Source organism: Colias croceus, chromosome 12 (genome assembly GCF_905220415.1).
Source record: "Colias croceus chromosome 12, ilColCroc2.1".
Lineage (NCBI taxonomy): Eukaryota > Metazoa > Arthropoda > Insecta > Lepidoptera > Pieridae > Colias > Colias croceus.
The window spans coordinates 7,665,311-7,693,110 of record NC_059548.1 but is presented as its reverse complement, the minus strand read 5'-3'; the positions used below and the strand labels follow the sequence as shown (position 1 = coordinate 7,693,110).

General features: G+C 32.9%; 1 protein-coding gene across 1 annotated transcript; it reads right to left on the bottom strand.

Annotated features, from left to right (window-relative positions):
* Window positions 1-16,743: 16,743 nt before the first annotated feature.
* LOC123696236 lies at window positions 16,744-22,500 on the bottom strand. The gene is made up of 8 exons (XM_045642309.1): window positions 22,377-22,500; window positions 22,209-22,304; window positions 20,395-20,519; window positions 19,546-19,662; window positions 19,056-19,237; window positions 18,202-18,312; window positions 17,197-17,615; window positions 16,744-17,059 (listed from the first exon to the last, which is right to left on the bottom strand). The coding sequence occupies exons 2-8, from the start codon at window positions 22,256-22,258 to the stop codon at window positions 16,744-16,746; spliced, it is 1,320 nt and encodes a 439-aa protein (XP_045498265.1). The 5' UTR covers window positions 22,259-22,304; window positions 22,377-22,500.
* Window positions 22,501-27,800: the final 5,300 nt, after the last annotated feature.

Below are 27,800 nucleotides of genomic sequence, written 5' to 3'. Positions count from 1 at the left end.
CAAACACAAAGCATTAGTCTGCAAAATATATTTAATTATCTAATAGTCAAGTTAGTCAAGGAGCGCTTCTCCATATAATTTGTTGAGAGGTTTCTAAGAGACTGCATATAACTATGAGAATAATAATGTAATTTTCAAGCTTGTACTCAATGCTAATTAAAAACACTGAAGACACGAAAAGGGTACTTTACTCATTTAGTATAATTTTAATGGTTTGCAGTTACGTAATAATCGTTGCAGTAATTACAAATTTTTCATAACATCTATATATATAAAAGAAAGTCGTGTTAGTTACTCCACTTATAACTCAAGAACGGCTGAACCGATTTAGCTGAAAATTGGCAGGGAGGTAGTTTAGAGCCAGGAGAAGGATATAGGATACTAAATACGTACCACGGGCGAAGCCGGGGCGGACCACTAGTTTATTTATAAAGAAAGCTCTAAAAACTTCAATAAGACTCATTATTACTTGTTATTATTTTGATAATTTGTGCATTTAACCTTTTGATTAAAATGAACCATTACTCTAATCTTTATTAAATTTTCTGCGTCGACTTACGAAGACATAGCGGCGTAGCACAATAAACAAAAAAAATGTAATCTGAAATCTTTCAAAAGTAAGTAATAAGATAAGAAAAAAGAATGTATGGAAAGTTTCCGTCATAAAATTTTATTCAGTTACGTGATGCGAAGGTATCCAGTTTGGACATCCCTTACAAGATAAATTCACGGGACTTTTACAGAATATTTAAGTAGGAGCCAGGAGGAAAATGGCGCGTAATTGTGAGCTGTCAACATTGACATTTATTGGGAAAAAGTAACACCGGTTTCTTAGCTATGTAGAAAAATTGTATGCTTCATTTTATTTTAAGTGGAGTTTGATACTAATTCGTGTTAATGATCTGATGTTTATTAAGTGACAGAATAAGTAATATTGTATAATGATTATTTACTTTTTTTTTCATGCATTGTTACATGGAAAAAAAAGTATTAAGTAGGTAGTTTGTATTTGATATGGTAGTAACTATCTTTCCTACTTAATGATATTAGCACACATGTAGAGGGTAAGTAACTTGGATAAACACATAGGGTAGGTTTTATCCAGGAAATCCCACGGGAATAGGACTAATGCGGGTTCGAAAACGTGGTCGAAGCCACGGGCGGAAACCTACCTAGTATTTTTATTAATAGCAGCCGACCGTAATGAATTGATAACTTTCTACTCTAATAATGTACTTATATACTTCATGTCTATATTGTTATTCTAAGCTTTCTACCTTCCATCTCAACTCAATACAATTTTAATAGCTTTTGCGTAAATGTTATTTCATAATCACATTACGTACTTTGAGTGAATAATATTATATCAGTCTGTAATGGAATTATTCCTATAGAATTATATTTCTTTGCTATAGCTACGAGTCTGACTTCCCTCCGTTTTCAAATAATAAGTAGTAAAACGTATCCAGCGAAAGAAAGGTAGAGAGGGGCAGGAGAGCGCAATGAATAGGTACTAAATCGTAAATTATAGAGCAAACTTTCAATTTGGACAGGCTTGTTACGCATTGATCAATGAATATTCAGATTGTTTTCGATATGTTGACTTGAGAGAAATAAACTATTTTTATTTTAATCATTTTTTTTTATTTGGACAGGCTATTCAATGAATATTCAGATTTTTTTCGATATGTAGACACAGAGTAACAGATAAACCAATGAATTCTGTATTTCATGTAAAATACAGTAACAAACAGATCAAATTAAATATGTCATAGTTTTCCTATCAGAACAGCATAATCTTGAAATGCATTATATTAACCAATATCAGGTAGGTATCAATAAATAGAAATATTCAAATTACTCGTGGCTTTCAAATAAGAAAAAACATAATGTCTTGTCTTTTAGCACTAAGGTTACTTGTATCAAAATTCAGGTTTATCCACATTACATTCATGTATCCAACCAACCAACTACACAAACTACATTACAGACTCAGGACACAATCCCGTCACATCTCCTAATGGGCCGAACATCTGTTGCGTCCATTAGAACCCTACACCCTGCTCTTGAAGCGTAATAAAGGTGCAGTTTGCTTTGAACATGTTGTATTTGTATAGTATATGGGTCTAAAATACACACAAATGTAGTTTGTGAAATGTTGAAAAATTTCTTTCGTATTGCATTTGATATTTATAAATTGCTTACGATGTATAAAGTTGTGATGTCTATGTTCACATTTTAAATTCGGTAATTATATATTTGTCCCCTCAAGACTGAATTTAATGATATTGTTTCTTTTATAAAATTAACTGGCTACATTCATAGAATAATATAGACAGTAATTTGAAAGAAGCTTTAGAAAATGCTTCTAATCTACCATTAAAATCAGTTTGAGTATCCCTAGAATAGAGCAAATTGCATGTTACCGAGTTAAATGCAAAGACGAGAAAAAAAATCTATAAACAATTGAAATTCCGATCCTTTAAAGAAAATTAGGTTACGATTATTCCAAGGACAATACTGAATTGTACACCCTCACGTAACGAAAGACGCTTCAAATGCCGCCATTTTTTTCGAAAGCGATTTATACATACACAAATCAAATCAATCAATAATATGCCTACAGATCCGATTCAATAAATCTTGCATGTATCTATTGTTATTTGCAAGCCTTATGGAACAACCATTAAAACATACGACTCGTCAATTAATTTTCATCATAATTTATTTATTTATTTATCTATTTATTTATCTTTGGGAAACAAACAATACAATATATCTTATACATAAGAGATAACAAACTATACACATATCAGCAAAGTTTCCACTAAAAATTTAAGTTCTTTAAAAAAATACACATTCAGTCACAAACAGTCTACTTGAGGATACAAATAAATATAGAAATAACAAGCATGAATACAATCACATAATATCACAGTTAGGTACTATTGCATTTATTTACCTTAGATAAATTGGTTTTGTACGATTTGAATTTTTTGTAAAATTAATCAAGGTCACTAAAATTATTATTATAATTATGACAAACACGGTATAAATATGTATTTCTAGCAAATTAATAATGAAGGACTTCCTCGGCTTTTCCACAACCTTGAAGAATTAAAAAGAAATCAATACGATAATTACCCATTTCCTGAACCTGTAGTGAGAATACTTTCTATAAATATTCAATCACGAAACAGAATTGATGAAAGAAAATCAATGTCCTTGAGTCGATTTCAGTTACAATCGACCACAAATTATTTATGAGGCAGTCAATACAAGGTCAAGGTAACCGTTTCATTCCGACTTACATGGATACATATTTTATAGGACCACTTAGCAAAGCGTTGGATCGAATACGTATTTACATCAATCAAATACAATTACCTCCTTTGCCGCCTAGATGTTCATTTGTTTGGTCTTTAATCTACTATAGATTTGGTATATTGTGGGTATATTATTGTTTTTATTGTTATAAGTTAAGAATCTTTTATACTTAAAAGAAAAATAATTTTAAAAATAAAGAAAATAAACTTAAATAACATTTATGTATTACTTTTATTTGAAGTATAAATAATTATTTTGATACTGCGATTTAATAAACGTAAGAAATTTGAGGCTAAAAATAGAATTATATTGCCTGAAGGTAAATGAAACAACCTACATCTTTATTTTGATTTCATTTTCTATCAGGCAAAGAAAAACACATTGTGGGAAGATTTCGGGGAGGATGTTCAAGCTAAATGTCTGACAATAATGTTATAAAACTAATAATTAACAAAAGATTTTTAAATTACATGCAATTTTCAATGTTGACTTATAAGTCGGAAATTGCTTGTCCGATTTATATGAAATTTTATATGTATATTCGGTAGGTTTAAGATTAGTTGTAGATTCGTAAATTGTTTTTTATGTCCCTAAGTTATAAGGGTTAGGTAGAACAACGATTTTGGGTAATTTAGTTTTGTGTAAATGAAATATATAGTTAAAGAAAAATAAGTGTATTTTCGTCATAGTTGTTCTTTTATTTAAATTAAAATTCTCTCTCAGAGAAGATATGTTATATGATGATATATTTATATATTTATAGGTATAAACTATAGAAGATATGCTTTATTAAAGTGATATTGATAATTGAAACTTTTTATGACCGTATCTTTAAAATTTTCATTACACCGCCGACAATGTTTGTGCATTTGTAAGGTTTACATGCTATGGACGTTGGCAATCTAAATTCTGGCTAGAAGTAATATGTGCACAATGAATTATGCATACAGCAGTTAGGATATTGGTTATGAATAAGGCATATCTGCTATTACTGGAAGAAAGTGAATAGTAAAAGATGCTAAAAGAAGTTAGAGTACTGATAGAGAAATTACACATATTTTAACGGTGTTATGCACAATGATATATACATACGGCCTTACTAATAAAAAGATAAACAATGGATAAATTTCAACCATTTTCTACCATAGCTGTGTCCTGCAAACGTCAATCATAAAAACAAGACAGGTTATTGCAATAACTAATCCATTGAATAGCGAATGGGTAACATTTTATTAGTACCTACCTAAGACCGTAAGAAAATAAAGGTGCAGAGTTTGTTTGAATGAACTCAAGAAAATATCGACTTAACAACAATTATGCGACTTATTACTATCTACCTAATTTAGCAATTTGTACACATGTCTTCGGCATAATTATCAGTCAATTTAGTAAAAAACCATCGGCTCTATAATTTTTAAATGAAGCAGATATTAAGGATGATTTAAATATCGTCTCTTTCATGGTTGAATCAGGCGGCAATTTACGGAAATCCGTCTGATTGTAAAAACCTTTTATTTTGGACACGAAACTTGCATTGGATTTAGTTCCACGTGATATCAATTGAAAGGGATGTTTTATATGCTATCGATATGAGTTAGGCTAGGTCAGTGAAAGCCTTCGTTAAAACATGTGAAATGTATTTTTCGGTGGCCTTAATTGTGTCTATAATATAATAGGTTTTGAATGCTTTACTATTAATTGTCTGGTAATAGTTACTAGCGTTAATAGGTCTAAAAACTAGAAAAAATAATTTCCTCATACCATAATTATCTTATATTGACTCTCTCAGAAAGTAGAGTTTTTGTAGAGTTAAAATTAGATAATATGATAAGAATATAAATAAGATTACAGCATTGCGTTTAATGAGAATGTAAATATGAAATACCGCAAGTTATCGTGACAAACAATCGTTTTGCTTGTTGTCAGTATAAGTTATTGTTTATCGATAACTCGTGGCGTGAGACTATTTAAAGCTGTACAGTTGAACTATTTTAAGAACTTTGTTATGATTGGTTGACGATAACGATGCTTCACCTACTTCATATTTTCTACATACAAATTTTAATGGTTTGTATTATCTCAGAACTTTAAAATAGAAAGGCTGTGACCTACTCTTTTTTCTATCCTATGTAATATCCTTAGGGACAGATGATCACGAATAAAACACGCGATATGCCTGAATAAAGAAGGCAAGAAGAAGCAATTTAATAAAGACACAGGGCACATTATGTCCCATATTTAAAGATTGTGCTTAAAATACGGGGCATAATGTGGCCCCGGGGAACATTAAGCTTTTATACGTGAATAATTATGGATCGTTTTGTGTAATAATAGTTCTTCACATTCCATTTTAATATTTTCTTCATTCTTATGCATATTCAAATTACTTACAGATACTAAAATAATAATGTAAAATTTAAGATTTTAAAAAATACGATGAAAACATCAATAATTTTTTTTAAAAGCTTCAATTTTTGTTCTAGAACCTTGACCCAGAATGCTGTGGAGCGCAGCGGCAGCAGTAAGATAGTTAAGATGGTCATTGAAAGTACCAAGGCACCATGGAAGAGGTAGCGGTGTGTGGGCGACAGATATAGGCCATCGCATTAGTATGAACGGGACGGACGATCGCGAGGAGATGGCGGTGGAGCTCGCTCTAAGCTTGGCTGTTACTGTCATCTCCGCTATTGGCTTGCTGCTGAACGTGTACATTCTATTCATCATTGTAATAACGAAACAGGTATGTATAGAGTTAATTTACCTGACTAATTTGTAGGTGAAGCTATCGTTACCATGGAAACGGCTGTTTACGAAATCAAGACAATATGAAATTTTGCGAAATTACATTCTTCGCTTAGTGTGAGCGTAGCTTATTCGTGTTGAAGCATGCTCTACTTCTGAAGTCTTTAGTTCTTACTTCTTTGATCTTTATGTTTATCTAAGTTAAATTAGATTAATGTTAGAACATTTTTCTGATGCTGATTAAATAGATACTCTTTGCAAATAATAATTTTAGCCAGTCATTTGTTTTAAATATTTTGTGCAGTCGTGTTATGTATATTTTGAAGGAAAAAAAATACATGAGAAATATTGTCACTCGGGGAGTCATTTTTTGGTTTTGTCGTCATGTTAAATAAAGTATCAATCTATGGTAGTCGAATTAGATTAATTAGACAAAGGTGACATTTAACTATTTTTCTTTTAAATTTATTCATACAAAAAAGGCTTAAACAATTTATTTCGACGTGATTGCCGAACGGACTACCAAGAACGTTACGAAGAAAATGAAAACAAGTCAAAAAACATAATTAATATAACAAAACTCATTAAAACTTGATGTTTTGACTTTTGGCGTTTACGGTGTTTATACAATAGGTAGGTATTCACCAAGTATTCACTGATACCCGTAATGTCACTTTAAGTTTGTGTTTTAGTTGAGGGCTCGTTTCTCTTGATAAGATTTGACTTTTGTTGATTTAATTACGTACTACTATTTACGTACTAAGACGTACCACAATATACAGATACATACAGTAAGGAAACTTCATACAAAATGTTCGAAATGGCTCCCCCCCCATAAAGCGTGTTTTCGAGGGTATTGAGGGGGATCGATAGTAGCGGGTGACACATCCACAGATTTTGAATATAGTATGGAAAAAAGTTTAAAGTGATGTCATTTCACATTAAATAAATATCGATTGTTTCAGTTTGTAGCCCTTTCAATAAATATATATCTGTATCGTATCTGACTACAAGTTAAAAAGAGACTATTTTTTAATTTCTATAGATATGGCAGTATGAGTTTTAAATTATGTTGACATATTTTCTACCAAAATGATAGCTACAAATAGTACCTATTAGGAGTCCAGTCTGTTTAAAGACCGCATCTATTTTTTACGCAATCTAGAAGAGCACGAAAATCTAAAAAATGGAAACCTTAAAAAATCTTGTTTAAATTTATGTGCATAATTACGTAAATATTAGGGAAGAAAAAGATAGATATTATAATAATTATTGTATTTTTATCGATACGTGACTTTACCACTTTGTCAAGCACTAAGCCTGTCAAACTATTTTCTTTTTCATCCTAAAACAAAAAGGTTATATAAAAGGAGGTTCTATGTTCGTATAATAATAATTTTAATTTATTTTTGCATATTTTGTGTTTTTTAATTTAATTTAATTTATCGTTTTAAAAATAATTTAGTAGGTATACCTACATACAAGTATTGTTAATTCTGGTTTAAAATAATTATTGAATACTTATATGTATCATACAAATATCAAGCATTATAAATAATTTAGGTAGGTACATACATTAAAATAGCCTTCGGCGTCCAAAAAAGACAAGATTTCGAAATATAGCACTGAAAAAAACGTACCTATTTACTTTTACAAGGTATATATTTTATTGAGATTGTTTCTTCTTGTAAATTCATATTTAGGCTGCACCATTTTTTTAATTTTAACGGGTTTTAATCTCAAAATTACCACAAAGTCAACTGTGAAAAAAAGCAAACAGAAATATACAGGCCGAATTGATAACCTCCTCCATTTTTGAAGTCGGTTAAATATCAAAAAGGTAACAGCCCTATAGCTATACGTCATAATTTCATCGCAGGGGCTTAGTTTCCTAACTGTATGTACGTAGTACATATTTGTCAACTGTGGACGTACCTTGAATATTATTTACCTTCTCTATATTTTAAGTATAAAAAAACCCTTTGAAAAAATTATAAAGAGTGATTTCGGTTTGCGTGAATCAGATTTAGCTTGTAGGTATTGTATAATGAAATAAAACATAATGAATTGTTTATATAATAATAAATTATTATTTTAATTACGTTTTGATTATGAACGACTGTCAATTAAACTTTTAATGGAATGAAAATTCAGGCTATTCAATTTTAAACACATTATAGACTGTGATAAAGAGCCGATAATGTGTTTAAAATTAATGTAGTAGTAGTAAATAAAGCATACTTAAAAAAAAACACTGCAGTAAGAATATAAATTGGTTATTTGTACCGAATAATGTCACAATGTGTATATCAACTGTGAACTTTTAATATAGCACTAAGTTTAGCGATTGTTTAGCGCTTGTCATTTTTTAATTATTTAGATACGTCCTTATGAATTATTGTTTCACGATCGAAATATAAAAATATGTAATACATTAAGGTGTAGGTATAATAAGCGTAGCGTATTCGTCAATCATACAGGAATAGTTAACAATTATATCTGCATTACTGATAGCTATTAATAAGGCCATTAATAAGATCAAAAATTAATTAAACAAAACTTTAATTACACAACAAAATTATATTGAATACTAAAACTTGACCATACAAGGAGCATACTGATATCACTGTGATCACAAGTAGGCAATAACAATGTATAAAATTGATACATTTAAAAAGGTTAACAACTCGTTCCCGGCCTAACTTTTGTAAGCAATTTATACGAGTTTTCTTTGTAAGGTAAACAATTTCTTTCGGCCTAAAGACGTCAACCAGGGTCCTTAAACACTCGGGCAATTTGATCGAATCAGTTAAACTAGAGTTTCTAGCGTGGAAAAGCTTTCTGTTACAATTTAAAAGGAATATGTTCCTTTTCAAGCAGAGATGTGTGAAGGAGTAAATCTAATCTCAAATACCCTAGAGTGGTTGCAAATTCAATATGTTAGTTTTCTTTGCATTACATATTCAGTCTGAATCAAGATCTAATGCAGATCTAGCGTGAGTGTTTAGAACTTAAACGCTATGTACATACTACAGTTTTGAGAATTTATAAATAAATAAATAAAATAAATATTTCAGGACCATTTTCACACACGGCACAATCTGATCCCATATTAAGCTTTCGCTTGTGTTATGGAAACCAGATGGCTGATAAACATACATAATATATAATTTTTAAATAAATACTTATATAGATAATTAACATCCAGACACAGAGCAAACATCTATGTTCATCACACAAATATTTGCCACGGGTGGGAATCGAACCCACGACCTCTGGCTCGGAAGGCAGGGCCACTACCAACCAAGCCAACCGGTCAGTCAATTAAACTGTAGTTTGTGGGCATTAAAATTTAATGGCGACTTGGAATCATTTTACATTGAATGACATGTACATACTTAAGTTGTGTGGTCATCTATTACTACTATACTGTACTTTACGCAATTATTACAATTACAAAAAAATTAACATAAATTGTTTATTTGAATTTAAAAAAGATATTGTTAATATTGTTATTGTATCTTTCGTATGCAAAAATAATAAAGACTCACCGATAGTTTCAACATACATAACGAAACATTTTCTTGAAATTTTTATATGAACTGAGACGTTATTTTGTTTTTTATAACTAATTGCCATTTGTGCCCACCTGTAATTCAAGATTTCGTATGTATAAGGGAGCTACGATGGGCAATTTTACCGCCTTTGTCTGCCCTCTTGACACGAAAAAACCCTAGTGGCTGAATGTGGAGTGTCATTGTCATTTGTTGAAAGTCATGCACCTTGAAAACCTTGTACCATCGTTGAAATATTATAACCAATTAGATAAATCATTAAGATTAAAACTTCTTCATAAAAACAAAAGCTTCTGCAAAGTTGGTGCTACGAAAGTTAGAGCAGTACTAGATATTTATCTACAAAATGTAGAAATAGAAAAAAATTGGTTCGAATACTTCCGAAATGTAATAGAAATACTTTTTTAACAGAAATACATTTTTTTTAATAAAACAATCGTTTATAAGAAAAAAAAACTAACAAAAGAGTGATTGAGCATTGCACTCGATATATCTTCGTAATTCAGAATATCAATTCCATGTAAACTACTTATTCACGAGCAAATACTAAAGTTTGAAATAAAACCCCCGAATATATTTGTTATAACCATTTCGTGCGCCTCATTATCCTTGTTAGTCGGTAAATGGTGGTTCCCATACACTCGGAGGTCATAAAATCCCTTTAATTGACCCTTTTCTGTTAAACGAGCGCAAAATGGCGAAGATTAGGCAAAATATTAGAACAATAAAGAAGAATATGAATGTGGTTATGGTTTGGAGTAATATTTGAAAAAATGAGTCAAGTATGTCTGTAATATGTTGGTAAAGTAATAACTTTATTTCATTGCTAGATAACAATACCAAATATCCATACTAATATTATAAATGCGAAAGTAACTCTGTCTGTCTGTCTGTTACTTAATCACGCCTAAACTACAGAACCAATTTTCATGAAATTTGGTATAGAGATATTTTGATACCCGAGAAAGGACATAGGCTACTTTTTATCCCAGGAAAATGACGCAATCCCGGAAATCCCACGGGAACGGGAACTATGCGGGTTTTTCTTGACTGCGCGGGCGAAGCCGTGGGCGGAAATCTTAAAATAGTTATAAATAAAATATTTTAAAAAAGTCCATTGGAATAATATTTAAGAAAGATATAAAATATCATAGTAAAATTACAATAATTGCTTTGGAATAAAGTAATTTATTCATAATAAGTAACAAAAATATGAATTTCTAAATAGACTGCTACAATTTTAAAATTGCAAGTGGTTTTAATTAAAAAGTGAGAGCATTATTATTGCGCTCTTATGGAAAGAGACATTTAAAAATATATTTGGTGAAATTGCAGTTCCACTTTTTAAATCTTGTTGCCCGAATTTTTAAAACTAACCTTCTTTCCTAAATACACAAGTAAGTATAATATTTTTAAACATCAGAAACGGTTTTTTTTTATTATAAGCATACAATTTTCATTTTAATCATCATTGCAACTAGTTCATTTTTATAATTTATTCCAAAAAATTGGCAAAATTAAAGATGAAATTTTCAATTTTAAATTAACTGGATGTCATTCTCACAATGGCTTTGACAGGCATTATCTATTGTACTAGTCACAAGTGAAGTCCCGTGTCCCCAGGAGGGGTAAGGGGCAGATGCATTATGCACACATCTGTTTCACTAATCCATTTTCTTAGGGACAAGTAGGTACATTATCGTATATCATAGGTCTGGCAGGCCTTCTGTGTCCTGCCAGACCAAGACATTTTTTTCGTCTCCACCGGGAATCGATCCCAGGACCCCTCGGCTCTACGCTCACGCGTCAACCACTGTACCAAGGAGGCGGTCTTGTTCTAGTTATACATGTTACAGTCAAAACCCTGAACCAGTCAATAACGTTATTGACCGGTAAAATCAGTTAATAAGGATATTGACTAAGGGCGTCGGTTAATATCCTTATTAACTGATTTTATCTGATTAAACCAGTTAATAACGTTATTGACTAAGGGCATCGGTCAATATCCTTATTAACTGATTTTAAGTCGAGACATCTAGTCAATATAGGTTTTAACCGACGTGCCCAGTCAAAACTCATAAAAAGTTAAGGACGTTAGTGAAATTATACTAGAAAATCATTTAAAAAGGTTCATAAAACTTTTTTAAGTGGAATATTTAAGAGTTTTATGTTTTATTAATTAATTCGGGGAATTGTTTGTAAACTGCAACCGCGCGAGAATACGTGCCCCAAAATATTTTTGAAGATGGCAATTGTGTTTTAATAACAACTAGATTTCCGCCCGCAGCTTCGCCCGCGCAGTCAAAGAAAAACCGCATAGTTCCCGTTCCCGTGGGATTTCCGGGATTGCGTTAGTTTCTGATTTGATGGAGTGACCTGCAGGTGCACTTCGAAGACTGCTACTGGATCTAATAGACGAGTAGAGCTAGGTGTGCCGAGTTTGGGCTCGTTTTGTTAGTTATATTGAGACCTTACCTCCGGACTTGATGGAGTGACCTGCAGGTGTACTTCGAAGACTGCTACTGGAACTAATAGACAAGTAGAGCTAGGTGTGCCGAGTTTGGGCTCGTTTTGTTAGTTATGTCGAGACCTTACCTCCTGACTTGATGGAGTGACTTGCAGGTGTACTTCGAAGACTGCTACTGGAACTATTATACGAGTAGTGCTAGGTGTGCAGAGTTTGGGCTCATTTTGTTAGTTATGTCGAGACCATACCTCCGGACTTGATGGAATGACCTGCAGGTGTACTTCGAAGACTGCTACTGGAACTATTATACGAGTAGATCTAGGTGTGCCGAGTTTGGGCTCGTTTTGTTAGTTATGTTGAGACCTTACCTCCGGACTTGATGAAGTGACCTGCAGGTGTACTTCGAAGACTGCTACTGGAACTAATAGACGAGTAGAGCTAGGTGTGCCGAGTTTGGGCTTGTTTTGTTAGTTACGTTGAGACCTTACCTCCTGACTTGATGGAGTGACCTGCAGGTGTACTTCAAAGACTGCTACTGGAACTAATAGACGAGTAGATTAAGGTGTGCCGAGTTTGGGCTCGTTTTGTTAGTTACGTTGAGACCTTACCTCCGGACTTGATGGAGTGACCTGCAGGTGTACTTCGAAGACTGCTACTGGAACTAATAGACGAGTAGAGCTATGTGTGCCGAGTTTGGGCTCGTTTTGTTAGTTACGTTGAGACCTTACCTCCGGAATTGATGGAATGACCTGCAGGTGTACTTCGAAGACTGCTACTGGAACTTTTATACGAGTAGAGCTAGGTGTGCCGAGTTTGGGCTCGTTTTGTTAGTTATGTTGAGACCTTACCTCCGGACTTGATGGAGTGACCTGCAGGTGTATTTCGAAGACTGCTACTGGAACTATTAAACGAGTAGAGCTAGGTGTGCCGAGTTGAGGCTCGTTTTGTTAGTACCTGCTGGTCACTCCATCAAGTCCGGAGGTAAGGTTTCAACATAACTAACAAAACGTGCCCAAACTCGGTAAATCTAGCTCGGCTTGTCTGTTAGTTCTAGTAGCAGTCTTCGAAGTACACCTGCAGGTCACTTCATCAAGTCCGGAGGTAAGGTCTCAACGTAACTAACAAAATGAGCCCAAACTCGGCACACCTAGCTCTACTCGTCTATTAGTTCCAGTAGCAGTCTTCGAAGTACACTTGCAGGTCACTCCATCAAGTTCGGAGGTAAGGTCTAAACATAACTAACAAAACGAGCCCAAACTCGGCACACCTAGCTCTACTCGTATAATAGTTCCAGTAGCAGTCTTCGAAGTACACCTGCAGGTCATTCCATCAAGTCAGGAGGTAAGGTCTCAACGTAACTAACAAAACAAGCCCAAACTCGGCACACCTAGCTCTACTCGTCTATTATTTCCAGTAGCAGTCTTCGAAGTACACCTGCAGGTCACTTCATCAAGTCCGGAGGTAAGGTCTCAACATAACTAACAAAACGAGCCCAAACTCGGTACACCTAGCTCTACTCGTATAATAGTTCCAGTAGCAGTCTTCGAAGTACACCTGCAAGTCAGTCCATCAAGTCAGGAGGTAAGGTCTCAACATAACTAACAAAACGAGCCCAAACTCAGCACACCTAGCTCTACTCGTCTATTAGATCCAGTAGCAGTATTCTAAGTACACCTGCAGGTCACTCCATCAAATCAGAAACTAACGCAATCCCGGAAATCCCACGGGAACGGGAACTATGCGGGCGGAAACCTAGTTGTTATTAAAACACAATTGCCATCTTCAAAAATATTTTGGGGCACGTATTCTCGCGCGGTTGCAGTTTACAAACAATACCCCGAATTAATTAATAAAACATAAAACTCTTTAATATTGCACTTTAAAAAGTTTTATGAACCTTTTTAAATGATTTTCTAGTATAATTTCACTAACGTCCTTAACTTTTTATGAGTTTTGACTGGGCACGTCGGTTAAAACCTATATTGACTAGATGTCTCGACTTAAAATCAGTTAATAAGGATATTGACCGATGCCCTTAGTCAATAACGTTATTAACTGGTTTAATCAGATAAAATCAGTTAATAAGGATATTAACCGACGCCCTTAGTCAATATCCTTATTAACTGATTTTACCGGTCAATAACGTTATTGACTGGTTCAGGGTTTTGACTGTAACATACACACATAAAATTCGCAGTAAGCCTTGCCAAATGTATGTACAAAATTAATTTTTCGAATCGTTTACGATTATGTTTCTACTTCAAATCGAGTAAAGTATAAGAAAAACTATAGTTTACTAACTAAATAAGTAAGGTACATTCATTCAAAAATACACCAGAAATTGTCTTCTACGACATTTTAGCTTCTCAATTAATTGAACACCGGAAAGTTAATTAAAACGTTCCGTGAAACCTTATATTTTGATCACGTTTTTATTTATGACGCCTCTCCAATGTTTGCCGTTCTTTTTCCCTTCTCTTACAAAAGTAATATAGAGCTATTGAAGTCATCTGCAAATAACGTGACAAACATGCTCTTTTGAAAGCTTCAAGTTAATCACTTTGTTATCGTTAAAACATAATTAGCCTCATAGAGAAATGTTTTAAGGAAAGTCGGGGAAAAAGTGTCGACTATACTTCTACAGAATAAATTGTTTGCGCGTTGTTGGATAATTAAAATGGAAAAATGCCATAAGTTTTGGACATATTAATTGGACATTTCAAACATGAGCTAAAATATTTATTTATTCAACTAGGTTTCTTTGCGTCGTCATAAAATACAGAAATTAAGCACATCGGTGAATGACATGAATGGGCTATTTGTCATTTTTCTCAGACAGCTTGCTAGATCTGCGGAAACACAAAACTTACAAGAACACTCGAGGTAATTTACACATATTGCGACAAGAAACAAGCCTTGACAAGGTACAATGATCTCTGAGAGCAGCGTGCCAAAAAGGCTTCCAACGTTATCACTTTATTGCCAAGACAGCAGGTCTAAAATGTTAATAACGACAAAATGTTCCGTCATAATCCTCAGTGGAACATTTGCTAGGTAAACAGTTTGCTTCGGTACTGCGATAACGCTGTTCAGCTAAGCTGTGATTATCAGATTACCAGCTTTGTAACCCGTTTATAGACGTTTTGGCTCCCCGTGTTTACATTATACTATTAATACTTCCCTGCATTATTTATTCATTAATTTACAGTATCCGTATTGGACCGTTATTTGGATTAAAGCGCTCTCTTAAGTGAACGCTGAATCCTTACTTAATAAGTAATTGTTTCTGTGTTATAATTTGATCTTATTTTCATATTTGTAATGATAATAAAATGCTACCAAAAATATGGTTAATTATACTACTTATGTCTTCATTCAAAACAAAAATCAAATCGATTATGCAAACTCTCATAGTAATTTTTCAGCTACGTTTTTTATAATTTAGACTATAAGTCTAAGCAAAACGATATTGTACAGAGTTAGTTCTTTAAACTACAAAAGGTTTAACTAGTAATTTTTCATCAAGACCACAAATATACTACTGTTCAGGCACCAAATGAACGAATAAATCGCATTAGAACACAAATTACACGATTTGATTAACACAAAGAAGCTTAATTGTTATTTACGCTGGCTTTCAATCCTCCGCAAAGTTTTAATGTTGATTCAGATTTATATTCATTCCGCCGTCCTGAAACGTTTCCTACCGGTCTTTTAATTATTACAACTGTAATCATCTCCAGGAATATTGCGAACTATACGGATATATCTTTAATGAATAAAAGATACCTATCTACTTTCTGTATGCGGAAGATTATTTATTTATTTATTTTTATTTATTTATTTATTTCTGATTCCTTACAGCTATTCATACAATAATTACATAATAATAGAACAATACGCCAATAAAAAGGAATTCCGTTAATAGAATCATTATAAAAACATATTGTGACAAGGAAAATCGAGATAGAATCGATATAGATTTATTTTTTTAATTATTTAGCGATTATTTTTTTAATAGCATGCATGACCTTTCCTAAAAATTTCAATAAATAAATGAACACATCAATGAGATGTTTAGTTCTAGTAAATAATGCAAATTTGTTGTTTTATCTTGCATATAGAATTTACGTAGGTTCCAATTTATTATTAACTTTAATTAAATCATAAATTACCTGAAATTAATAAAAGTAACAGTATATCCAATACATAAGTTATTTATGCACACATATAATGTGTAAATCCTATTGTTACTATTTAACGAGAATGATACATATGTAACAACTGGTGATGAACCTTTTTAATAAATAAATAAATAAATAAATGTGTTAACCTTTTATATCGAACGCAAAAAACCTTTGTCTATAGTGCGATAAGGCAGGTTTTTGAAGTCTTAGTATGAATATAAAACATAAGCGTCGATTTAGCAATTTTTATGCAAAATTTTGCTTGAAAGGAAACCTGTGTTTAGATCAATATGAAGAACAAGATTTACCTATTATTTAACAGTTTAGTAAGAAAATATATTAATTAAAAGTATTTTAAAAACTCACATGTTTGATAAATAATTTATTACAACAAAAAGAAACAATAACAAATAAAACAAATAAAAAAAACATAAACACGATTAGCTCAGGACATCGTAGTGGAAATAATTAATTGCAAAAATGTAGCGTCCGTTAGTTCTCTGAAATGTAACATATTTTTATTTTCTTCATGTGTTTTATAAATTGTTGTGTCTGGATATGTGTTGCTTAGTGAGCGTAATTTCGACATTAAATCCTGAATATTCGTTATTGTAAACAGCTTTTTGCTATTGTTACTTTCGATTTCATTCAAATTGTAATCTCTCTTCTTTCTTATGGGTATTCCTTTGATATCTTCTTCGTAATCTTCTTCACTTTGCTTTTCGCCCTTCTTTAGTTTTTCTCTGCTATCATCCCTTAAACTAAAAAGTATGTGTAGGTATTAATGATCGTACTTCCTACATTTTCTCTAAAAAACCTTAAGGATATTTTGCTCTAAATTGTTTAGTTACAATATTTTAATATTTTTCATCAAATTATAATGGTAGATCGTAATTACCTTGGTTCGTCATATTTATCAAGGAGCAGCTTTTCGTTAAATGCGTCCATTTCCTCTTTAATATCTTTTCGTATGTTTGTCATAGCATTTTGGAACATTGGTGGTGTGGCTGTTGTAAGGCTTGGTCTAAATTGTGTTGGCATTGGTCTGGGTCTGCTCGGTCTACTCGGTCTGACAGGACCAGGTCTGGGCGTGATGGGAGACGGTATAGTTGGTATTTCATTATACGCATCAAAGTCATCTCTAGTCAATCCGTCTGGTTTTCTGAATAATGCTTTCCAGTTACTAGGATGATGAATGGCTTGGTCAGGTACAGCCAGACGTAGAGAATTAATTGAAGATGGCTCGTCAAATGGTGGAACTTCGACTGATATTCTGGGTAGCATGCGTCTCCCGCTTTCTTCTGTCGTTTGCGGTGGCTGCAAAATGTAACATATAATTTTGGTAAGGATCTATAAATGGGTTTAGTAACTAAGATTGTTGAATGCGTTTTTGTTAATTAATATATGTGCAAATAAAGAAGATGTAATAGCAAAAAAAGACGTGTGGCACTCGGGGACTGCCGCGGTAAAGCTATTGCATAGCATGCCTTCAAGCCACACCTCCGAGCCTGTCGGAGTGGGGAGCGTGAGGTTTTTTCGTTACGGAATTTCTCGATTCGGTTCCCACGCTCAAGGCCCGCGATAGAAGCTATGCAATAGCTTAAAAAGACTTGTTGTCATAACATATATTGACGATTTGTCGCAACTCGCATCGATAGATGGAAATGATGAAAAGGTTTGCGAATCATACATAAAATCCTTCAACTGTTCACAATAATGATGATCGAGTTATTAAAGTTTATTGCAAATTAGAAATGTGTGTAAACTTAGCACCAATAGGGTTCACGGTGAAACAATAATAACCTCCGTAGGGATTTTTAAGTGCCTAATCAATTATCCTATGATAAATATTTGTATGTTTATTAAATTTTGTATAAGATAGTTAAAAACAAAATTTAATAACCTTCGGTCTCTCTTGTAGGCGTCGCTGCGCTTCTGCTGCTTTTCGCATATTTATAATACTTTGAACAGCTTTCATTTGATCCAGAGGCTGTGATGGGTAACGACTCATTATCTAAAATTAAAATAAATAATCAAAAACTCTTTATTTATAGTGATTACCCTAAAACAGCTATTAATTTTCCCGCCTAAGATAATATTATCCTTCATCCTTTGTGAACTAAAAGGTGTAGTTTAAATAATGTAGACTGTATCGTGGTTAAGTTTATAGAAACAAATTATTAATTAACTCACCTTTTAGAAAGCATTAATTATCTATTATTTTATTACAATATCAATTAAGATGGATCATATCTTAATTAGTATAAGTGCATTATATCATGCTCCAAATTGATCTAATAATTTAGCATTAGCTTTATTATCATACTAATCTAATGTTGATCGATTCGAGTTATCTTAATGATATAATTCTATTAAGCTTTATTAAAGGGACTAAATTCCATTAGTATTAAACATAATATATTTGTTTACAACATCTATCTGGTATCCCTGACGTCACTTGGGCTGACCAGAATATAATATCGTTCAGAAATTAATGTAGATGATGAAATTTGAGATTTTTATTAGGTATCCATTGCAAACATTCAAACACACAAATATATAGACATACTAGCCGGGATGAACCGAGTAAAAAATAAATAAAATATAACCTACATCACTCAGAAAAAATATACTTATCTGCCGGTATAATATTTTTTGGCTTTTACCCTTAGTTTTTGAGATAAATCGTTATAAACAATCGCTAAAAATCTGTTTGAACTGAAACATAAGTTAAGATATATAGAAATAGATATTTACGTCAGCAACTGCAAGCTCGGGGGTAACGATTTCACTTTTAGAAGTATCGCCGGGAGGTTTCGCTGTTAGTTTCATAAGAGCACCTTCAAAGTTGTTTTTGTCGTTCGATTGAAAAATAGAATCATCCAATCGTCTCCCAGATCTTAATGTTGTAGTTTCATCTTCTGAACCGCCAGTTATAACTGAAACAGACATAGTATTTCCCATATTTTACACTTATTATTTAAAATATTGGAGTAAATAGAGCAAATTTACTGTGGGCTCACCCAAATTACAAATTGATACTTGAAAGTCTGTTAATATTCAGTCGATAGTCGAAGTAGGTACTTATCTACTTATGATATTTAGTACGAAACCTTTGACTTGAAGAGCCTATAGTGATTTCAACATTGTGTTTAGCCGACTAACAATAACAGAGATGGTATCTATATTGATAAAAATTAGCATAGAGTATTTAATACCTTTAATCTAATATGCTTATATCACTTACGGTTCTGGTCCCCTATATGCCCCGCTACGGGCATCCTTCCACTCCTGCGCCAGTCTATGTCGTCAGCGATCTCGTCATCAAAAACACCTCGTTTGAGGTAAATGGATACATTCGTCTCTGTAATAATAGAAAGTAGTTAATTTCTAGATATCTGTTGTTATTTTTTGAGAAATAAGTATTAGTAGTCCATAAAGTCAATTTTGACTATTTTATATCGTAAAAGCAGATATCTTTTTGAGTTTGCTCTATAAATATTCAGTCGTAAAATATTGTTTGATTTATTAAATGAGCACTATTTTGGAGCTAGTGTAAATTTAATTATAAGTGATTAAACTTAGGTAATTATTGACACACCTGAGACACTTTAAACTAAATACCTGCCTCATCAAAAATTATCTAAAGCGTTATACATCAATATTATTCCATCATAAATTAATTTAACAAACTTATTTATTTATTTAATTAAGGTCAGCCAACAGTTGTTTACATCAACACATACATACAGAAACAATAACACAAAATAACTTATATAAATGCAACAGCTACTTAAAGGCTAACACCACATGCAAGATAATAAAAACAAAACGGTTATGAAAACAAACAAGGCAGTTACTTAGTACTTACAATACAGTTAGTTTACATCTTAAGTTTAAACAAAAAAAAAAAAAAAAAAAAGAGATTAGATTTAGATTAGATTCCTAACCATCGATACTTTTTCGACATAGTTTTAATAACACTAAGACAACCAAAGAATTGAGTTAACTGTATAACTCGATCATAAACATTGAACAAAACCGCAATAAATCACTATCATATACTTCCAAGGAAAGAAAGCTCGAAATAGATGACCTTTCAAATCGACGTACTCAGCCAACGAGTAATTGTAGCCGAGAGCGATGCCAGACATGGAGGCGGTGACCAGCGAGCAGCAAACCGCTGAACTGATGCAGCATGACATTGTAAATGTCCATAATCTAGGAAGCCATGTGATTAGTGGAACATCTCGTATATTTAGGGCGTAGTTCAGTCACATCTTGAATTCAATTTTAAGTCATTTTATTGCATGAACACATTTTACATTCTAAGAGCTAGCGCGCAAGAGCAACTTTTGTCTCCGCAACTATTTTTCTCTCCCATCAACTCTATAGGGAGTTGCATCGCTACGTGCGCGCACTTTCTTACTAGCCCATAGAGTTGATGGGAGAGACAAAATAGTTGCGGAGACAAAAGTTGCTCTTGCGCGCTAGCTCTAAAAGATTGTACTTTTTTCTTTTTAGAAAATAATAGCTGTAAACTGTCTCGCGTTTTGAATTCAAATTTAAGTTGTTTTATAGCATTACATTGTACACGTTGTATATTCGGGATAAATTCTCTCCGTCTAATGAGATGTTTAAATTGTTATTCGGTAAGCTTGTTTATATAATTTTTTAGGAATATAAAGTGTATGATAATAATTGAAGTGAACACTTTATGTTTGTTAACAAATTGCGAGAAGGAAGAACGGACAAACCTCCTTCATTTATGTTTGAACTATCTACTTTGGTACAAAACTTTCCCGGTTTCTACAAAAATATAGTCGATCTATCTTAAAATTTCCCCAAGGGCTATGTTAGATAAATTGTTATATAGATACAATGTAAGGCTTTTGTGACAAATAACAATTTTGATAGATATCCCTTAAGTGTTTTTTTTTTCTATTTAGTATTATTGTTTGTTGTATTTCTTTCGTAATAAAATGTAGACAGTGGCCGTCTTTATAAGAACATTATCTCACATATGCCACATATTACTAAGTACTAGCTTACCGCCCGCGGCTTCGTCTTCTTTCTCTAAAACGATTTGAGATTTAAACTATCTCTCAAGTTGGATCGAACTGCACATGGTGTGCGAATTTTATTATAATCGGTTAAGTGGTTTAGGAGTTCATTGGGGACAAACATTGTGACACGAGATTTATATATATTAAGAAGATTTAGATACTACGCAGTACTACAATGTATACAGATAATATAATACCATAATGTAGGCACAGAACCTACAGACAAGTGTATTGTTTAAAACACAAAAGTTAAGTTGCAACTCCTAGACTCGAAACATATTTGAACAGCAGTAGCTCCAGTTGTTTGAATATGTTTATATTCATCTCGTAACTTCTGTTTCATCGCAAACTTCCGATTTTATTCCAGCCTCCGAGACAATATTGCATTGCAAAGTGACTCAATATGAAGTTAATGCAACAATTTATACTGAATTACATAAAACAGACATGAGAATAATTTAAATTGTTTTACGGTGTTGGATATTTAGCTAAAAATTTGCACTAAAAACGGGTAGAAGATTGTAATGTGAAAAATGATGCGGTCGCACATGATCAAAGAATATTTTTTTTTTGCAGGCACTTTTATTACTCTGATCTACTATCATGTTATAAATTCCAAATAACCCGATTCACTATCCAATGATTGACTGATTTATTAAATTTTCTAGAAAGTGTTATAAGATATCTTTTAATATTTGTCACGTAAGTACCTACCAACATAGGTAGGTATATATTGTGATCTCGAATACAGGCACAGTTTTCTTTGTACTAATTAATTGTGATGGATATCTGTTGCGAAAGGTTTGAATAAAATATTTTTATAGTATTTACCTAAGGTATTTACCTTTGAATAAGATCTATCATCCAACCACAGCACGTGAATATACAGCACATGGTGTTTAAAATACGTCATTTACGCCAAATAACTAATTTTCTTGTCCTAAAAATAGTGAAAGTATAAGCAAAAAACAATCTGGGTCAAATAAAGTATAATATAGCAGTATTTATTTACAATTTTATACTGAGAAGAATCGATATCTATATCGATTCAATCACAGTCATAATTTTGTTATCATCACCGAGATTTACATCCTTAATTCATAGCCTTAAACTAAATAAATAAATATTTTTCAAAACTAAATTCTCTTCATGACCATATTTACAACTTCAATCAAATAAGACTGACAATCTCAAGTCATTTGAAAGAGGTTGATTTTTTAAATATGGATACAGACTTTATAAATTCATATTAGACTATCATCAATTAATAAAATCAAAAGGGGGTTTCCCTGGGTCTCTTTGATGCTCTCTGCATTTATATCAGCTCTTATTGTTTAAATTATTAGAACTATTGTGTAATATAATATTATATTATGTTAACATCTAATGATATCTAATAAATTATTTGAACATAGTTTAAAGTTATTTTGAATGTTCTGTTGTCTTGTCTCTGTCTGTATAAATAAATAAAAGGACTGTTATCTCAATTATACCTACTTAAAATTTGCCCACGTTTAAATACGATAATAGAAAATCAATAAGATCTGAATAAAACAAGCGATACACGATATCAAAACAAACACGCTTATTTCAAATAAGATGTTTAAAATCCATGAAGATGCATCAAGTAGGTTACCGGATGCTGTTCGAGGAATGTTCGATCGATTTGCGGATACAGCACGACTTGCCATATCCTATTTCTTTAGAATGCTTATAAAGGTAAATTCTGTTTTGTTTATCATTCAAAATCTACTGAGAAACCTATTTCAGGCACTTGTCCCTCACAACACTCACTGCAGATAATAAAATGATAAGCTCACAATGTATTTGCAAGCAATGTGCCTACTTATTGTCGTGAAAAGTCAAATTACTTTATATTTTATTTTATGTTATTTAAGTAAACTTTTGTTGGAAGCTAGTTGGTGTACAGGAAATAAGTCAAACGTTTTCAGTTTTCATACAGTTTTCAAATATTTTCAGACTTCTCCTGTGAATTGCAAACACATTAAAAAGACTTAGGCAAATGGGTGAAGAAGCTTTCAAGTACATACATAGATTCTACAATGGTATTAATTTACATAGATCAGCTCTACGCTTCAGTTTTACCAGATAGCATGATGGCACATACCCATTTCTTCTATAATATGACAACGAATGCAACAAATAACTAAGATCTAGATAAATATTTTTCCAAACGCCACTTATCATTTCTATAACCATGTGAAAGCGAAATAATCCAGATTCGACCATTAATCGATGTAGGTATATTAAAACACTAGCTTTCCGCCCGCGGCATCGCCCGCTTTTTCAAAGAAAAACCCGCATAGTCCCGGGATAAATAATCCAAGATAATCCAAGTTACCTTCTATATATGTGCTAAATTTCATTGTAATCGGTTCAGTAGTATTTGCGTGAAAGAGTAACAAACATACACATACACATCCTCACAAACTCTCGCATTTATAATATTATTAAAAGGATAGTAAGATTTTTGCAAAAGTTTTAAACTAGTTGTGACGTTTAGCCATTGTTAATTCTATTGTCAGTCTGTAAAATATTCAATTAACTATTCCCTTTTGAAGCATGATAGGTCCCGCAAGGTACATTTCTGAACAGAGCTGAATATTTTATAAATTCTAGTGGCTTTATGAAACCTCATTCCGGCATCTATTTCAGTAACCCTTGCTGTTTTTGCTAATTAAAACGCATACCTTGTCTTACGTAAAACCAAATTTATGCTAAATACACAATCATAACTATATTAAGGAATATTTGGGTCGTGTATTTAATAAATGGAATTTATAAACATAAGTTAGTGTATGGAATTTCAATTTAATTTGGGTATAATAGGTAAGCTCTAGGAATGAGGTATAAAATAGACTAATAATTAGAAGTTAATTGATTGATATTCAGGCTGATTTAATTGGGTTGCAGAAAATAGGTTTTCGGGTTCAAGTTCATTATGTCGAAATATATCCATAGTTGACTTGTTTCCACTTAGCCACCGTGGCACGAAACTTGGAAAGAAGAACATATGATGTTATGTAATATATGATTATTTAAGACTAACAATATTTGAAATTCTAAAAAAAAACGTTGTTGTGGATATGTTTGCTCATACCACAAGAATAGGACATAATTGAAACAAAGTGATAATATTCAAAAATATCTTTTGATAAAATATTATTACAAATATAAATTTAATCTAGCTTATCTTCTTCTTCTCTTTCTTATTTTGACTTCAAAAATAGGAGGAGGTTATCAATTCAGCCGGATTATTTTTTAGTTACACAAAACGATGGCTAAAGTATTTTTTTCCTGAAAATATTTTCATGTTTCATAATCAATTATATTGAATGTAAGTATTGATCATTATTTATACTATTGTGTAACTTCACTTCTTTATGTTAAAAATATTTTAAAAGTTAAATATCAATAACGAACTGATTATGGTTCGCTAATATTATACAAGTACTTTATTATTAGATTGTTTCATCTGAAATGACATCGGAGAACTGTAGAAATAGAAATGCATTTAATTGAAAATCGTTTCCATAAATCCTGCCTCATTTAAAACGAGAGCTTAAACGCACAAATATATTTTTCGATAATCAGTGTACAAGAGCATTCTCTTGTCAATAACATGACTGTTGTTGAAATAAACGTGGACGATTTATTTTGAAATCCCAATATCATTTAATTATGTGTACTAATTTGTAGATTTTAATCGGCATGTAATTTCCTGAATTTATTTTTGACAAGTAAACATAATATGTAATGGTTTCGATATTGTATTTTCATTTTTGCTAGCAGTTTCGCTTTAATAATTCAGTGATACGTATTGATTAAACGCAGAAATATCTTTTTTATACCAACGAAACCTATATATTATCTACTTAAGTATGTTTTTGTATTTTTCTTTACTTTTAATGAAGTTCTCTCATATAAAAAATTCAATTGCTTATTTCGCATATGATCTGAATCTTTATTAAAAACAGTCAATAAAAGGAACAGTCAGAAAAATTACGTAAATTAACAGAAAATTTGAACGATTAAAAAAGCTATAAATTGAAGCTTACAAATTATTAAGAGCATGCTTCAATAACCAGTCACGCTTTCACAAAGGGGATAAAATAACTTTACATTATTATTTCACAAAAAATGCTTCAAAATGAGAACCTTCATGGTTGTTGAGAACGTTATTTCAAAAAAAAGACAACTGGTGCATTTTTTTATTTCCAGCCAGCATCAGCGTCATCAGTGCTGTTGGTGCATCTTGGTGCAGTGGGTGCGTTGGCGAGCGGCGCGGCGCTGTGTGGGGGGAGCGGTGCGTGTGTGTGCGGGGCATTACTACATGCTCTTCACCCGTTGCAGCTTTGGACCGTGTGTGGCCTGCACGCAGACAGGGCTGCTGCGATAGCTGCTCCCTTGCATTATGCTGCTATTGTTTCTGCGAAAAAGGTATCATTTTTTTGGACTGAGATACATTTATGGTGATAGGGGTCGAGGCTGTCTGTTACTTCCATCCTCGCACTCGTTAATTTAAATTTCTTAAATAAGAGAAGCTAAGAGCGCTTTAATCCAGACTACATACATAAATTACTTATTAATTATTATTTAGAAAGAATAAGCATCAATTTCATTTTATTCCTTTTGTTCTGCAATATACTCGAAGAAGAAAGAGCTTTCGAAGGTTTTAAGGAGACTCTTTATTTTTGCAGGTACTAATTTGTGTAGCCAGTGGATGGATCGCAACTGCTGCTCTTCTGGCACCCCTTGCTGCGGCTCAGCCTCCCCTGGCCTATAGTGTTGGTCTGGGAGGGTGTGCTCCAGACTGCGGCGCTGGACCATCTGCACTCGCATTCTGCTTAGTATACGCCCTGTTAACTTTACTTCTGCCAACCGCCTTGGTACTTGCATGTAGTCTGAAAATTTTACGGATCGCTCGTTATCACAGACACCGAATAGCTGCAGCTATTTACGAAGTGACATTATCTGCCCAAGTGACTGTTACTCACCAACGTAACCCATTCTCACCGCCTCCACCTCCAAGACGAAGAGCACTTTCAGCAGTTCTTCAACCGCTAGGATCGCTAGCTATACTATATTTTCCGTATTACTGTATTTTAATATGGCCAGCTGTTGCGGTTCCACCAAGACTTCTAGCTGCGTTATCGGTAGCTCTTTTATCAGCTGCGCCCCCTGTAAATGGTGTTTTATATGGTATTCGAAGTCGCGCTTTAAAAGATTCGTTGCGGAACTATAAACGAAAACGAATGACAAAAAGCGAAGTGACTCAAGAAATTCAGGCACGTACACCAAGCGCATGTGGTTCTAGACGCCCTTCTCTATCAGCTGGTTCTGGTTGTATACGGCCGCCGACTACACGGAGACTATCAGATGCAGCAGCTATGGGTGCCCGAGGGAGTGAACGTCCAGCACCAAGAGCTGCTTCGTGTAACATGCTCCAGGATCAGCAAGACGAAGAAGCTCACACAGCTCGAAATCGAACATCTGCTATTCCTTTAATACGCGCACCTCCCCATGTTGTCCTTGGACGAGCACTCGGACTTGAAGAAGGCATGAACAGAGATCGTCGTCGACGCCAATCCCCAAGAATCACTGTAACTCGAGCAATGTCTGATGAAAGCGAATCACCATCTCGTCGTCCACTTTGTAGACAGCATTCTCGCTCTAGTGGTGCTCTTCTTGGGACAATGTCATATTCCCCTGCTCTATCTGAAAATGTAAAACTAGAAAGTTCTGCTGATGAACAATTATTACTGTCATGGCCACAGCGCGCTCAAAATAATAAACATGACGTTCTATAAGACGGGTAAAAATAAAATGTAGGAATAAATTAAAATGCGCATAAGAAAGACAATAAAATGTGCATGAAGTTGAGCCCAGTTGACAATGTTATCTGTAAGATTAATTTTACTATGATTTGTATTTTCTCCCCGACCAAACTGTGACCAAAGATGTTTCCTATCTCTTTACTATTCTATATAGGTGTAATGATTTATCTTACAGGGTTCCTCCATATCGTTAGCTTTACTGAAGTATTATTATTGTGCGTACTGTTAACTCCAAGGTTAACTCATAATATTCCATAGAGTTAGAAAGAATTAAGAAACTGTTGAATACCTATATTTTATTTGTAAATCTGTGGATTATATATTTAAATAAAAATAACGTGTAACTTGTGGATATATTGTATGCAATGTTGATCTAGTCTCATAGTTTATTTGTAATATATAAAAAGGTAAAAAGTCTACGCTTTTCTGTCATAGTCGCCGTCCAAATTTTGGAAAGTAACCGCATTGCATTTCGTTTCATTAACCATTTATTTATTTTTTAATAAGTAGGTACTTGTCCATTGTATGCATAAAATTTGAGTTCAGGCGTTATCTAATTAATTAATTTATTTACTTAT